Here is a 16161-nt window from a genome sequence, read left to right on the forward strand (position 1 = left end):
AGTGACGTTTATTTCAGTGTAGACATATTTCACTTTGAATATTCTTTGTCATTATAGTGGATTAGTTTCATAATGTGCTATGTTTTAACTGTATTTGAACCAAGAGGATGATGTTCAACTCCACTCAGGTCTCCTATTTCACACTTGCTGCCTACTTTGATACCGGGAGTTTGAAGTACTTGTATTTTCTGGTTGTTCTGATGTTGTACAGTTGTATCATTTGTGCCAACGTGTTGCTGATTGTGGTTATCTTTGCAAACAGGAGCTTACATGAACCCATGTACATGTTCCTGTGCAGCCTGTTTGTCAATGAACTGTATGGGAGTACAGGTGTGTTTCCATTCCTGCTGGTTCAAATCCTCTCAGACATTCACACCGTTTCTGCTCCGTTTTGTTTCCTGCAACTTTATTGTCTCCATACTTATGGCACAATAGAGTTAGGTATCTTAGCCGTCATGGCTTATGACAGATATCTTGCTATCTGCTACCCTCTACAATATAACACACGTATGACATCCAAAAAGGTTGCCATATTTATTGCAGTCATATGGTTATTGGCTTTCTCTATAGTGTCTGTCACAATATCGTTGAGTTCTTCTTTAAAGCTGTGTGGGAACTCCATTAATAAAGTCTACTGTGACAACTTTTCAGTGGTAAAACTGGCCTGCTACGATACCAGCATCAATAACATCTATGGACTCTTTGTGACTGTTCTCACAATCTATGCATCTTTAATTTTTATAATTTGCACATATATGAGGATTCTTCTTGTGTGTTTTTCTGGTTCGAAACAGACCAGGCAGAAGGCTGTCAGTACCTGCACACCTCATCTCGCCTCCATCTTCAGTTTCTATCTTGGAGGTTTCTTTGAAATAACACAGAGTAGGTTTAATATGAACAGCGTTCCCCACATGCTGCGAATATTTTTATCATTACATTTTCTAACTTGCCAGCCGCTCTTAAACCCTGTTATGTATGGACTGAAAATTTCAAAAATACGCATCAAATGTAAAAGTCTGGTTTTAAGTGCTGTTGGAAACATACTCATACATGTGTGTCTTCCTTTTGTCATCTTACTGTCCTCTCCCTTCCTTTCTCACTCATAACATAATATGGATAAATGACTCATTTCAACAGAAGGTAGAACATTTATTACTTCACAAAATAAAACTATAAACTGCTCTTTTTAAATATGGTTTGTGATTATTTAGAAGATGTACATTTCTCCTTCCAATCAGTGAAAGGGATCTCTACTTGTCTTTTTTCTGTATTTCAATTTCACTGTCTTTTATATACAGTCAAATACCCCTCAAAAACTACACTCTGTATTTTACAGTTCGAAGAAATTTTATCAACAAGTATGAAACTGTACCCCTACGATTAATATTTTAAAAGTTTTGTGATTTTTTTTTTTTGCCTTGCCTTTTCTCTGTTTTCCTGTTATATCTTTATGCCAAATCATTTATTTTATTGTCATGTAAAATTATGAGTGAAATACTGGAAAGTGTCCGTGTGTGGGAATTTTTGTGACAGCTGGTTAGGAATGACATGGTTGTATTTTTTCCTGACAGAAAAAACTACAAGTGTGAGATTGCTTTAATTATACAGATGAGATGACTATGTTGATTGCTCAGTTCCAGATTAACCGAATGTGGTACAGTTTTTGCTTCATCTGTCTGTAAAACAAACTTGCACACCTAGCAAAGTGTTCTTTGAATTTGATTTATAATGATGATTATAAAATAATAACAATGGTAGTGATTATGACTATACTGATCATGGATGGAACAATGATTTGCTAACTCAGAAATGTTTTGTTTTTTTATGTGGCCAAATGCATTTGAACCAAATCATTTTTTAATTGATTTTAATTAGATTTTGCTTTGAAGGTGCAATGGTCAACAACTCCATCTCCTGGCCAAAAGGTGTCTCCCTCACTCCTGCTGCACTGATCTAGTCTATTGGTTACATGGTTGACTCGACTAACCACATAGAGACAGAGCTGGAATAGCGGTAACAACACAGACAAGTCATGAGGTCGATCTCATTACCATACATTTGGTGATGATGTAACACACAAACAACAATAACATGAACTTATCAGAGGCTAAAGTTGCGAGCTTGAGCTACTGCTGTTATTGGTTAGCAATGGTTAGCTTAGCTGTCCATCAGAAAGTGGCCCCCGTCAGCATGGCTGTTCAGCAAGAGCGTTCTTTCTTGAATGTATTGGCTAGCTGGGGCTTTTAAGTGAGGAATTTGCAAGTTCTCCTCTGCGCAGTTTCTCCGGGTACTCTGCCTTCCTCCCCCATGCCAAAAACATGCTCATTAGGTCGGTGGATAGAGGCTGGGGTTTAGATCAGCCGACAGGACCCCAAGAGCAAGCAGGGCCAAAATGCCCCTGAGACTGACGGACAGTAGCAGGGTGGAAGATGGAGGCAGGAAGACCCGACATGGTGCACCAGAGCCAAATGGCTGCATAGTGTACAGGAGCATCTGGACTGAGTCTGGGCTGGAGGCCCCAAGGACAGAATGTAAGACCCCTCCTAAGCTGGCGGAGGATGACCCAGCTAACACCCTGGGGGACTTCTAGATCCAGCCTGACTAACTGGTGGTGGCTGACCAAGCACACCTGGTGCTGATGGACAACCGATAGAAGAAGGCTGTGATAGATGGAACATCCAAAGAGGCATCAGCATTAAGAAGAAGGAGCACCAGGAGCTGGATAGATACAAGTGCTGAAAGAGGAGCTGAAGGCGATGTGGGAAGTGAAGGCATTTTTTGTCTTAAATTTTGATCACAAATGCTATAAAATCTAATTACACAACTTTCCCACTGCACACACCCATGTACTTGGGTTTTTTCAGACCTGGTGCATCACATTCTATGGCTCAAACGCAGTCATCAGACCAGAATCTTGGGGTTGTATATGATTTTTAGTGGCTTCATTAAAAGCAGCACAAAGGACAGTAACAGAATTTCTGTATTTCCTTCTTCGTTCACTTAGGGTTTCTGTTCCTATGAGTGCATACTGACAATGTCAATAAATACCCATGTCTTCTGCAGGGTAATTTGACCCAGGAGTAAATGCATATTCAATTTGTTCCCACTGCAGAAAAAAACTGCAAAAAAAAGTTGCTGTTTTTTGGCAAGTGTGAATAGGGCTTAGTGAGTTTCTACCCTTTACCCTGAACATCACACCACCTGACACATGTGAGTATCATCCTGCTGATGAAACAGCAGGATGATAAACAGGTGAGTCTTGAGCACATTGCAATAACAGGACACTCAAATATGCATTTTTTTCACACAACACAACAATGATGATGATCACAAGTCTTGAGAGAGTGTGTAATTGTTAAGCTGACTGCACGACAATCCACCAGATCAATTGCCCTTCATGTGACACAAAATAGCATTTCCAACATCAATTCCTTGAATCTGGTTATGCAGCCAACCAACCTCCTATTGGCAGGACAAGTGATCACGTCAGCCCAATAGTGCCATATATCCAGCTTGTCCACCTGCCACCCAGATGGATGATGTGACAACTGGTACACACAATCAAAGAATTTCTTCACAAACTATTAGAAAGTATCTCAAGGAAGGAGATCTGAGAGCCTACATTCATCACTGGGGTCTTGACCTGACTGCTGGTCGTCATAACCAACATGCATCGGAAAATGCTTGCTTTACACTTTACGTGACTGCTCTCTTCCCAGATTAATTCTGTTCATACTGCACAACGAATGCATCCACGTCAGGATGTATTTCTGGAAAGGCACAGAGAAGAAAAATTATACTAATTACCCAATACAGCGGTTCTCAATGAAGATATGATTGATGGATATGATGTGACATAATGTATCAACTATGACAGGAATATAAACTGTGACCAGTATGTGCCTGAGCAGCTCAAAAGTCTTAAAAGCAAAAACAAATACTCCTTCTTGCAGATAAACATTATAAGTCTAAATGAGAATGATGACGGTCGAACTCCACTAATAACCAGCTCTGGATACAGCTTTGATGTAATTGACTGCAGTGAAACCTGGCTGAATGATAAATCATACAAGGATATCCTAAACCTTGAGGACTACAAACTACTTACAAATGACAGAATTGCCAAATCTGGAGGTGGTGTGTGTCTGTATATCTCCTCCATACATCAAACTGTAATCTGTGAGGACATTATCATAATAGACAATCACTCTGACTCTCTCCTTGTTGAGATTCATATAAAAAATGGAAAGAATCTCATTGTAGGGGTTATCTAAAAAAAAAAATCAAAACCGCATTCTTCTTGGGGACTTTGACGTGGACCTCTCCAGTGATGATACAGCTAAAAATTACTTCATAAATACACTACTCATTTTCCTTCTTCCCTATGATAAATACTTTCACCAGAGTCCCCCACTCCACTAAGTCTGTTATTGACATCATCATGAATATCCATAATACTAGGTTAGAATCTGGAGTTGTGTATTGCAAAAGTTTTGATCATCTCCCAATAGTAGTGTTTCTTGACCTTGCTGGTAGACCCCCAGCCTCATGACATAAAATGACTACCAAAATACTTAGTGATGTGACCTTACGACATCTGAGTGAGAGTTTACAGGTCAAGGCATGGGACTTAATCTACAACTGCAATGATGTTGATGTTGCATTTGACATCCTTAAATCCTTAAACAAATGAAATTACAAATGCCTTCCAGTGGACTATTATCACTTACAGCAAAACTGTCCAAAAACCCATGGCTCTCGGAGGGCATACCAAAATCTGTCAAGCAAAAAACGTTAACTGTATAACCGCTCCATAAAAAATCCAAACACAATTTATCAAAATGAATATACTAATTATAGAAACAATCTCACGCATATTATACAAAAAAGTAATAGTAATCATAATGCAGAACTTATAAAATCATCATGGTGATTCTAAGAAATCTTGGAAAGTGTTAAATGGGGACTTAAACAGAGGCCCAAAAAGCACAGGACTTCCTGATTCAGACGACTCCACAAGCAATACCACTGATAATGCCAGTATTGCAGGTAAATTTAATGATTATTTCATTTCTATTGGAGAGAACCTATCTAGAAATACAGTATCAGTGAACCTCAGAGTTCCTCCTTTAAACAGTACCTACCAAGTAACTATCCAAACTCTCTCTTCCTGAAACCAACAGATCGCAACAAAGTATGTAAAATGATTGTGCTCATGAAAAGTTTGAATTCAGCTACAGCAGATGAAATCTCAACCAGAATTGTTGTCATTGTTAACAAACATTGCTAAAATAATTGCTGTACCACTTTTCTACTGCATCAATTTATCTTTACTCTTTGGAGTAGTGCTAAAAGTTGCTAACACTGCACGAGTCACACTATAGTCATCTATAAATTGGGAGACAAGATTGACTTGTGTAATTATTGTCCTATTTCCATTCTGCCTATCCTGTCAAAGGTTCCAGAATGAGTGGTGCATAAAAGATTGAACAACTATCTAGACAAGCTCAGAATTATTGTCCCATCCCAGTACAGCTTCAGGAAGAACAGAACTACCTGTACGGCAGTGCTCGACCTCACAGAAAAGATCAATGATGCTATTGATAGTTAGTTCACTGTTTTGTATATACAGTCTAATAACCCTCAAAAACTACACTCTGTAGTTTTTGTTTTTTTTGGTTCTGTGGACATAATTTAATTACTTGACATTGGTAACTCAAGCTTTATAAGGAACCCTTTTCACATCAAATCTGCTCTCAAAATTTTCAATTACTTTACAGCCAATTTTGAAATTGCTAAACAAATCATCCTCATTCAGTATTGGTATTCTTCCAATAATTTATGTCCTAATAAATCATTCAAACTATTTCTGACATCATAATGCAAATAACCTTTACAAATTGACCAATAATTTCATCACATCTATAGCTGTGACATGTCATAAGAAATGTGTGGGTGAGGTCTGTCCTATGCTGTGGGTGTCAACCTGAGTTTAAAGGAAAGTCACAGAAAGGTTGAGCTCAGTGAGGAACGACTTGCAGCGAGTCACAACAGCAAACTGTTACCTCTCTAAACACTCTGACTTTGACTATGCTGGGTGGTGAGTTCAAGATGTTTGTCCCAAAAATTTTCAATAACTTAATAGCTGTCAATTAATTTCAAGTGTGTCGATGCTTCTCTCAGTGACGTTTATTTCAGTACAGACATATTTCACTTTGAATATTCTTTGTCATTATAGTGGATTAGTTTCATAATGTGCTATGTTTTAACTGTATTTGAACCAAGAGGACGATGTTCAACTCCACTCAGGTCTCCTATTTCACACTTGCTGCCTACTTTGATACCGGGAGTTTGAAGTACTTGTATTTTCTGGTTGTTCTGATGTTGTACAGTTGTATCATTTGTGCCAACGTGTTGCTGATTGTGGTTATCTTTGCAAACAGGAGCTTACATGAACCCATGTACATGTTCCTGTGCAGCCTGTTTGTCAATGAACTGTATGGGAGTACAGGTGTGTTTCCATTCCTGCTGGTTCAAATCCTCTCAGACATTCACACCGTTTCTGCTCCGTTTTGTTTCCTGCAACTTTATTGTCTCCATACTTATGGCACAATAGAGTTAGGTATCTTAGCCGTCATGGCTTATGACAGATATCTTGCTATCTGCTACCCTCTACAATATAACACACGTATGACATCCAAAAAGGTTGCCATATTTATTGCAGTCATATGGTTATTGGCTTTCTCATTGGTGTCTGTCACAATATCGTTGAGTTCTTCTTTAAAGCTGTGTGGGAACTCCATTAATAAAGTCTACTGTGACAACTTTTCAGTGGTAAAACTGGCCTGCTACGATACCAGCATCAATAACATCTATGGACTCTTTGTGACTGTTCTCACAATCTATGCATCTTTAATTTTTATAATTTGCACATATATGAGGATTCTTCTTGTGTGTTTTTCTGGTTCGAAACAGACCAGGCAGAAGGCTGTCAGTACCTGCACACCTCATCTCGCCTCCATCTTCAGTTTCTATCTTGGAGGTTTCTTTGAAACAACACAGAGTAGGTTTAATATGAACAGCGTTCCCCACATGCTGCGAATATTTTTATCATTACATTTTCTAACTTGCCAGCCGCTCTTAAACCCTGTTATGTATGGACTGAAAATGTCAAAAATACGCATCAAATGTAAAAGTCTGGTTTTAAGTGCTGTTGGAAACATACTCATACATGTATGTCTTCCTTTTGTCATCTTACTGTCCTCTCCCTTCCTTTCTCACTCATAACATAATATGGATAAATGACTCATTTCAACAGAAGGTAGAACATTTATTACTTCACAAAATAAAACTATAAACTGCTCTTTTTAAATATGGTTTGTGATTATTTAGAAGATGTACATTTCTCCTTCCAATCAGTGAAAGGGATCTCTACTTGTCTTTTTTCTGTATTTCAATTTTACTGTCTTTTATATACAGTCAAATACCCCTCAAAAACTACACTCTGTATTTTACAGTTCGAAGAAATTTTAACACGTTATGTTCACTTTGGGGTCCAATACAAAAAAAAACTTTTCCACAAAAAAAATGAAAAGACAAAAATTTGAAGAAATCAATTAATTTAATATCTGTCTAATCAAATACCTCCACAGGACTTTTGGAAAGGTGCAGAGTTACAGTTGAAATTTACCTGAAAAAAAAATCATAATGGTCATATAATACTTTATAATACTTTATATAATTTCAACGTGTCAAAAGTATTCATAATATTTACATTCCAGTGATTTGGCTAAGCCTTTCAGGGCTAAAAGCATGAACAGGCTGGTGTATCGATGTGTGTCACTGACCAGGACCTCAGGAGGTGTAGGTGCTGATTAACCAGAGAAACCTCTGAGAAACATGCGGCTTCGTTCCATTATGGTCTCAAATACTGGCGGACCAACAAAGCAGCAAGACAAGGATCAATATTGGTTCAGCAGCTCTATGCTGGTCTGAGCTTTTTGACCTGAAGGGGCTGAGCAGCCATGCAGACAGGGGCCACTTTTTGATGGACAGCTAAGCTAACCATTGCTAACCAACAACAGCAGATTATTTCATAATTATCATTATAAATCAAATTCAAAGAACACTTTGCTAGGTGTGCAAGTTTGTTTTACAAACAGAGGAAGCAAAAACTGTACTACATTAGGTTAATGTGGAGCTGAGCAATCAACATAGTCATCTCATTTGTATAATTAAAGCAGTCTCACACTTGTAGTTTTTTTTCTGCCAGAAAAAAATATAACCAGTGTCATTCCTAGCCAGTTGTCACAAACATGCCCACACGCACACACACACACACACAATTCCCAGTATTTCTTTATTCATAATTTTACATGACAATAAAATATATGATTTTACATAAAAGTATAACAGGAAAACAGAGAAAAGGCAAAGCTTCAATCCTGTCTGTCCTCAAGAGTTCAGGAACTGTTCATTCCATTCGGCACTGCAAACAATATTGCAGACCCAACGTTGCTCTAAGTGATATTTTGTTTGCTGACCCTGTTTTTGGTTGCTAATAAACTTGTCACTGATGCTAATCAAAATGTACATTATGATGATGGTACTTGAGGCAGCACGGTGGTACACTGGTTGGCACTGTTGCCTCACAGCAAGAGAATTTGAAAGTTCTCCTCTGCGTCCTGCATTCTCTCTGGGTACTGCAGCTTCCTCCCACATGCCGAAGACATGCTTATTAGGTAAATTGGAAACTGTAATTTGCTTATAGGTGTGAATGGTTTTCTCCATTTGTGAGCCCTGCGATAGACTGGCCAGCCTCCAAGGTTTACCCCACCTCTTGCCCCTTCACAGATGGGATAGGCTTCAGTGGTTTAGTGTCTTGCTCAAAACTTCATCACTATCTAACAGGGGAGTGACAACTGATCCTGCAACCCTTTGATTTCTAAATTTAAAAAAGTGTCAGTCTGCTCAATAATAAAAAAAAAAAAACTGATTTGTTTTTCTGCACCTAGAATCATGATGCATTTCCATCCCTCCATCTTCAACTACTTATCCAAAGTTGGGTCTTAGAGTTAGCGGTTCCAGCCAGGGACCCTAAACTTCCCATACCCTGGCTACAATGACTTGCTCTGACTGTGGAACTGAGGATTGTAATACTTTCCCCTTCCTTCAACTTCACTGTGGGCCCTCCTTGCTTGATGCTGGAACCAACAAATAAGGCTTCTTTCACAACTCTGAGTCCTTCATGGATGACTGAATTCCAACTTTATCTGTAAAGGACACCACCACACATCTCAGAGAACCCATTTTTGGTTGCTTGCATCCACATTCCAGTTCTTTCAGTCATGACTCAGATTTCATGACCTTAGGTGACAGAAGAAAGAAAGTCTGACTGGCAGATCAAGACATTCGGATTCTGCCTCCTACTACACTACCTGTCAAAAAGGTGCAGTAGAACTAACAAAAAACTGCTCATGCTACTCAGGCCAATCTCACACTCAAAGTCTCTTTACTCAACAACAGGACCACAAGATACTTGAACTTCTTCACTTGGGATAAGGACTTGTTCTCTACCTCAAGTGGACAATCCACATTTGTCCTGCGGAGAACATTGTGAAATTCACCAATGACACTACCATAGTGGGTCTCATACCAGAAACATTACAGAGAGGAGATCCATCACCTGGTCCAGTGGTGATCAGACAACAACCTGATCTTAAACACCAAGACCAAAGAGGTCATTATTAACTACAGGACAACCAGATCACAGCACATGATCCACCTCCTTGCGTGGGGACAACATCAAGTTCCTGGGAATCCACATCAGCAGACCTCACCTGGGCTCTGAACACCTCCTACCTAGTAAAAAAAGGCTCAGCAAGGGCTCTGCTTCATGAGTAAGCTCAGGCAGACTGGACTCCCCTCTGAGCTTCTGATGAATTTTTACAGTTACCATCAAAAGCATCCTCTGTCTCTACGTGGCAGTGTGGTACACCAGCTGCACCACACAGGAGAGGAAGGACTTGGCCCGACTGGTGAGAACAGCCAAGGAGATTGTGGGAAGTCCACTCTCAGGCCCTCCTCACCTCCAGAAGGCAGCCAGCAACATTGCCACAGATCCCATCCGATCTGGTCCCAGACTGTTTGCCCCCCTGCCTTCAGGACAGAGAAACAGCACTATTAATACTCTAACACATGAGGAACAGCTTTTTCCCCAGAGCTGTGACCTCTATCCCCGCTTTTACATACACATACCCCAGCCCCTTGGCACCCATGTTGCACTTCTCATCCTGCTGCACATTGTTACACACATCTTTCACTTTACTGTGGTGGCTGACTGACTGTTTTTAACTTACATTATATTCCATTACATTACATGTACATTTGTGAAGTCTGTTTTTATGCCACACAGAATTTCATTGCACAATGTATAATGATAATCAAGTTCATCTATCTATCTATGTATTTATTTATCTGTCTATCTATCTCAGATTTTGAGGTGCTGATCCTCATCCCGGGCAGCACACTGGTGCAGTGGTTAGCACTGTCGCCTCACAGCAGCCCCAGCTGGAGCACAGGGGCTTTCTGTGTGGAGTCTGCATGTTCTCCCTGTGCCTGCGTGGGTTCTCTCCGGTACTCCGGCTTGGTCCCACAGTCCAAAGACATCAAGAGGGGACCAGGTTAATCTAGACTCTAAATTGACCGTAGGTGTGGCTGGAAGTGTGAATGGTTGTCCGTCTATATGTGTTGGCCCTGTGATAAAGTGGCGACGTGGCTGCTGGTATCGGCTCCAGCACCCGCCACCCTTAACAGGATAAGCGATAGAAAATGGATGGATGGATGGATGGAAGATCCTCATTCAAGCCAATTCCCACTTGGTTGCAAACCAATCCGGTGAAAGGTGAAGGTCATAGACCAATGATAGCAGTAGGACCAGTTAGAAACATGATGGTGGTGCTGTTGGACATAGCAGCACATTGCTCTGTACACAAATGCTTATCCTTGTGTTTGTATTTATTTTTTTCTATCTTTGCTCAGTGCACGGCACAGCAATACGATTACATGTGGTTGTAAGGTTCTTTGTAACATCGGGATAAGTTATGGAAAACTATTCCATGACAACTTTAGCGGCTTTGGCAGTATCCCCACAGAGCTAGCCCGACCACCAACTGCTCCGTGGATCAGCGCTGCCAGAGGAAGCAAGAGCGAAGATGGCGGGCCAGTGTATGAGCTTGGCTAAACAGTGATCCCCTAAGATCCTCTATACCCAGTGTCTTCCTTGCCAATGTCCATTCCTTAGTCAACAAAATGGATGAGGTGAAACTTTGGATTGATACAAAAAGGACCGTAAGAGACTGCTATACAAGGATCCTCAGGAAACTTGGCTGAATCCACAGATCCCAGACAAAGCCATGGAGCTAACTAGCCGGGTGCTGTACAGAGCAGACCAAACGCAAAACTTCAGTAAGAAGAGGGGCAACAGGGTCTGCATCTACATCAACAACATCAACCACACTGCCATTGAGAGCTACTGTTCTCCGGACCTGGAGAACCTTCTGCTGAAATGAAGGCCTTTCTATCTGCTGCAGGAGTTTTCTCCTTTATTTACATCATGGCTGTTTACATACCGCCACAAGCTAATCCAAAGCTAGCGCAAGGACAGCTGCACTCAGCTATTGGCAGGCAGTAGGGCGCCCACACAGAAGGTCCCTTATTGTAGCAGGAGACTTCAATCATACAAACCTACACACTGTGCTCCATAAATTCTACCAGCATGTGGACTGACTATAAGACTAGCGGCATATCAAAGGGCCAGCCTAAGCCAGACCTGAGTACAAGCTTTATCAAAAAGGAAGGTCTTAAGTCTGCTCTTAAACATAGAGAGGGGGTCTGGGTCCTGGACTGGAACTGGGAGACGGTTCCACAAGAGGGGAGCCTGACAGCTGAAGGCTTTGGCTCCCATTCTACTTTTAGTGACTCTAGGAACCACAAGTAACCCTGCATCCTGGGAGTGAAGGGTTCTAGCTGGATAATAGGGGACTAGGAGCTCTGTCAGGTATGAAAGAGCCTGATTGTTGAGGACTTTGATGGTAGAATAAGAATTAGGGCCTGAGCCCGGAGGCATTCCGGGGCGAAGACCCTAATATGTTTGCTAGACACTCTCGCCAATTCAAAAGTTAATTTGACCCCCTAAACATGCTCAAAAACTCACCAAATTTGGTACACACATCGGGTGGGCGTTCATGGTATCGCTTCCAAAACTTAATACATGACTCTCCAAACTCTGCTGATTAAAAGTTGTTATAAGTTTTTATATAGCATAAACGGTTTGGGTTTTATAAGCCCTCAAAGTGGGGGACACACTTTTTACACTTTTCATCTTACAATGGAAACCAATGGGGCACCTGTCTGCCCTCAAGGTACATACACTCAAACACTCGCTTCTCACATGTAAACTAAAACTCCCACAGCTTCAAAATACACACCACTGTATTCCTGACAAAAATCCCCCAAAAAATATGGTATTATGTTCCACTTTTGACCAACATATGCAGAGCTATTTGATTTTGACAAACTACAAGACAGAGCAGTGGGGAGGGGTTCTTAAAGGGCCAGCTCTCAGCTCTGCTCTCACTCTAGCACAGATCAAAGACAGAGCAGTGGGGAGGGGTTCTTAAAGGGCCAGCTCTCAGCTCTGCTCTCCACTCTAGCACAGATCAAAGACAGAGCAGTGGGGAGGGGTTCTTAAAGGGCCAGCTCTCAGCTCTGCTCTCCACTCTAGCCCAGATCAGAGACAGAGCAGTGGGGGAGGGGTTCTTAAAGGGCCAGCTCTCAGCTCTGCTCTCACTCTAGCACAGATCAGAGACAGAGCAGTGGGGGAGGGGTTCTTAAAGGGCCAGCTCTCAGCTCTGCTCTCACTCTAGCACAGATCAGAGACAGAGCAGTGGGGGAGGGGTTCTTAAAGGGCCAGCTCTCAGCTCTGCTCTCCACTCTAGCCCAGATCAGAGACAGAGCAGTGGGGGAGGGGTTCTTAAAGGGCCAGCTCTCAGCTCTGCTCTCACTCTAGCACAGATCAGAGACAGAGCAGTGGGGGAGGGGTTCTTAAAGGGCCAGCTCTCAGCTCTGCTCTCACTCTAGCACAGATCAGAGACAGAGCAGTGGGGGAGGGGTTCTTAAAGGGCCAGCTCTCAGCTCTGCTCTCCACTCTAGCACAGATCAAAGACAGAGCAGTGGGGGAGGGGTTCTTAAAGGGCCAGCTCTCAGCTCTGCTCTCCACTCTAGCACAGATCAGAGACAGAGCAGTGGGGGAGGGGTTCTTAAAGGGCCAGCTCTCAGCTCTGCTCTCCACTCTAGCACAGATCAGAGACAGAGCAGTGGGGGAGGGGTTCTTAAAGGGCCAGCTCTCAGCTCTGCTCTCACTCTAGCACAGATCAGAGACAGAGCAGTGGGGGAGGGGTTCTTAAAGGGCCAGCTCTCAGCTCTGCTCTCCACTCTAGCACAGATCAAAGACAGAGCAGTGGGGGAGGGGTTCTTAAAGGGCCAGCTCTCAGCTCTGCTCTCCACTCTAGCACAGATCAGAGACAGAGCAGTGGGGGAGGGGTTCTTAAAGGGCCAGCTCTCAGCTCTGCTCTCCACTCTAGCACAGATCAAAGACAGAGCAGTGGGGGAGGGGTTCTTAAAGGGCCAGCTCTCAGCTCTGCTCTCCACTCTAGCACAGATCAGAGACAGAGCAGTGGGGGAGGGGTTCTTAAAGGGCCAGCTCTCAGCTCTGCTCTCACTCTAGCACGGATCAGAGACAGAGCAGTGGGGGAGGGGTTCTTAAAGGGCCAGCTCTCAGCTCTGCTCTCACTCTAGCACGGATCAAAGACAGAGCAGTGGGGGAGGGGTTCTTAAAGGGCCAGCTCTCAGCTCTGCTCTCACTCTAGCACAGATCAAAGACAGAGCAGTGGGGGAGGGGTTCTTAAAGGGCCAGCTCTCAGCTCTGCTCTCACTCTAGCACAGATCAAAGACAGAGCAGTGGGGGAGGGGTTCTTAAAGGGCCAGCTCTCAGCTCTGCTCTCACTCTAGCACAGATCAAAGACAGAGCAGTGGGGGAGGGGTTCTTAAAGGGCCAGCTCTCAGCTCTGCTCTCACTCTAGCACAGATCAAAGACAGAGCAGTGGGGGAGGGGTTCTTAAAGGGCCAGCTCTCAGCTCTGCTCTCACTCTCTGATTAGACTCAGGCTTCTAACTCCTAAACTACAAGGCCTAGGGATTTGCCAATTACACCGTTGGATTCGGGCCGGCGTCAGCGAAACTTTCGAGGCAGCTGTAGGCCCAGACATATACCTTGATAGCTTTTCTCCCATTGACCTTCACAAACTTAGTACAATAATTTCCCCTTCTAAACCAAAACTGAATTTGTGCTGGGCCCAAACCACTTAGGAACACCTTGTCTATCTAGAGAAAAAAAGGACACTCAGCCCCTGTTCATCCGTGGGGAGTGTGTGGAAATGGTCTCCAACTTAAAGTTCTTGGGTGTGCACTTACAGGAGGAGCTGACCTGTAGAGTCAACACCACTGTTGTCATCAAAAAGACATACTGAAGGACTGCACTTCATGACAGTACCCAAAAAGTACAACCACACACAAAAACTGCTTGTGTGCTTCTATTGTTGTTCCATAGAGTACATGATGGTGTACTGCATCCGTGTGTGGTTTTCCAGCTGCACAGCTGTGGACAGGAAAGGACTTCAGGGGGTCCTCACCTGAGCCCAAAAGATTATCAGCTGCCTTCTCCCCTTCCTGGAAGATCTGCATGGCTCTCGCTATCTCAGAAAAGAACTTAATATTCTGAAAGACCCACCTCACCACACACATTCTGTTGATGAAATGCTGCCCTCAGACAGTTGCTTCAGAACATTAAAAGTACAATTAGACAGATGAAAGAAAAGTTTTTATGCCAGGGCCATAACAGCACTGAACACTTAAAGTTTTGGATGGATCATGCAATAGCCAGTAAAATGTGTATGTTGGTGTGTGTGGGTGAGAGATGTTTTATTGTCTATTTTATGCAATCACTTATTGAATTTTCATTTAATTATTTTCATCAGATAGCACCTCAAGGACTGCATTTCAATTGTGTTGTAACTCCAAAATGGCAAGCTTTTTATTTCTATTTTCTAGTCTATAAAATCTGTATACTTCAATATTTGCTTGTTTGATGCGAGCCAAATCATCATAACAATATTAAATGTTGTGCAGTCCTTGTAAACATCTGAAATTCTCAGATACCTATCAATAACTAATTGCCAAGTACACCAAGGTATTTCTGCCACTGTGGACATCACCTGAGTTTAAAGGAAGCAGACAGAAAGGCTGAACTCAGTGTCAAAGGATTTGCAGTGAGTCACAACACCAAACTGTTTCCTCTCCTTACATGTTGACCTTGACTAAGCTGGGTGGTGAGTTCAAGATGTTTCTCACAAATGTTGAGTAAAATTATTGGCTGTCAATATTGTTTAAGTGTTAATGCTTCTCTCTGTGATGATTTAGTTAATACAAAATTATTTTCTACTTCGAATGTAATGAATAAGTATGGTTGATTAGTTTTATAATGTGCTATGTTTTAACTGTACTTGAACCAAGAGGACGATGTTCAACTCCACTCAGGTCTCCTATTTCACACTTGCTGCCTACTTTGATACCGGGAGTTTGAAGTACTTGTATTTTCTGGTTGTTCTGATGTTGTACAGTTGTATCATTTGTGCCAACGTGTTGCTGATTGTGGTTATCTTTGCAAACAGGAGCTTACATGAACCCATGTACATGTTCCTGTGCAGCCTGTTTGTCAATGAACTGTATGGGAGTACAGGTGTGTTTCCATTCCTGCTGGTTCAAATCCTCTCAGACATTCACACCGTTTCTGCTCCGTTTTGTTTTCTGCAGATCTTCTCAGTCTATACATACTGTTGTTTAGAGATTAGTAACTTAGCCGTCATGGCTTATGACAGATATCTTGCTATCTGCTACCCTCTACAATATAACACACGTATGACATCCAAAAAGGTTGCCATATTTATTGCAGTCATATGGTTATTGGCTTTCTCTATAGTGTCTGTCACAATATCGTTGAGTTCTTCTTTAAAGCTGTGTGGGAACTCCATTAATAAAGTCTACT

At 42.1% G+C, this 16161-nt stretch overlaps 4 protein-coding genes across 4 annotated transcripts in view; 3 read left to right on the forward strand and 1 right to left on the reverse strand.

Moving 5' to 3' along the window:
- Nucleotides 1–110: 110 nt before the first annotated feature.
- On the forward strand, nucleotides 111–1106 carry LOC147255163 (olfactory receptor 52Z1P-like). The gene has a single exon (XM_086215048.1). It carries the CDS (start codon nucleotides 111–113, stop codon nucleotides 1104–1106), a length of 996 nt encoding a protein of 331 aa, XP_086071174.1.
- Nucleotides 1107–6220: 5114 nt separating this feature from the next.
- On the forward strand, nucleotides 6221–7287 carry LOC147255164 (olfactory receptor 10A6-like). Its single transcript, XM_086215049.1, has one exon. The coding sequence runs from the start codon at nucleotides 6292–6294 to the stop codon at nucleotides 7285–7287; it is 996 nt and encodes a 331-aa protein (XP_086071175.1). The 5' UTR covers nucleotides 6221–6291.
- Nucleotides 7288–8441: 1154 nt separating this feature from the next.
- Nucleotides 8442–16161, reverse strand: part of LOC147255165 (uncharacterized) — a 16867-nt gene continuing 9147 nt past the window's right edge. Inside the window, exon 6 of the mRNA XM_086216891.1 lies at nucleotides 8442–10158. Within this exon, the coding sequence (XP_086073017.1) occupies nucleotides 10085–10158 (74 nt within the window). The 3' untranslated portion in view covers nucleotides 8442–10084. The remainder of the gene's footprint in view (nucleotides 10159–16161) is intronic.
- The window catches only part of LOC147255166 (olfactory receptor 11A1-like), a 4375-nt gene continuing 3849 nt past the window's right edge, over nucleotides 15636–16161 (forward strand). Inside the window, exon 1 of the mRNA XM_086215568.1 lies at nucleotides 15636–16161. This exon is cut by the window's right edge and continues 372 nt beyond it. Within this exon, the coding sequence (XP_086071694.1) occupies nucleotides 15636–16161 (526 nt within the window).

This window comes from Aulostomus chinensis, chromosome 10 (assembly GCF_037954235.1).
Source record: "Aulostomus chinensis isolate RoL2024-O1b breed Wild chromosome 10, RoL_Achi_v1.0, whole genome shotgun sequence".
NCBI classification, from domain to species: Eukaryota; Metazoa; Chordata; class Actinopteri; order Syngnathiformes; family Aulostomidae; genus Aulostomus; species Aulostomus chinensis.

Coding starts and splice junctions, on each gene's coding strand:
- LOC147255163 (XM_086215048.1), top strand. CDS start 111: ATGTTCAACTCCACTCAGGTCTCCTATTTCACACTTGCTGCCTACTTT.
- LOC147255164 (XM_086215049.1), top strand. CDS start 6,292: ATGTTCAACTCCACTCAGGTCTCCTATTTCACACTTGCTGCCTACTTT.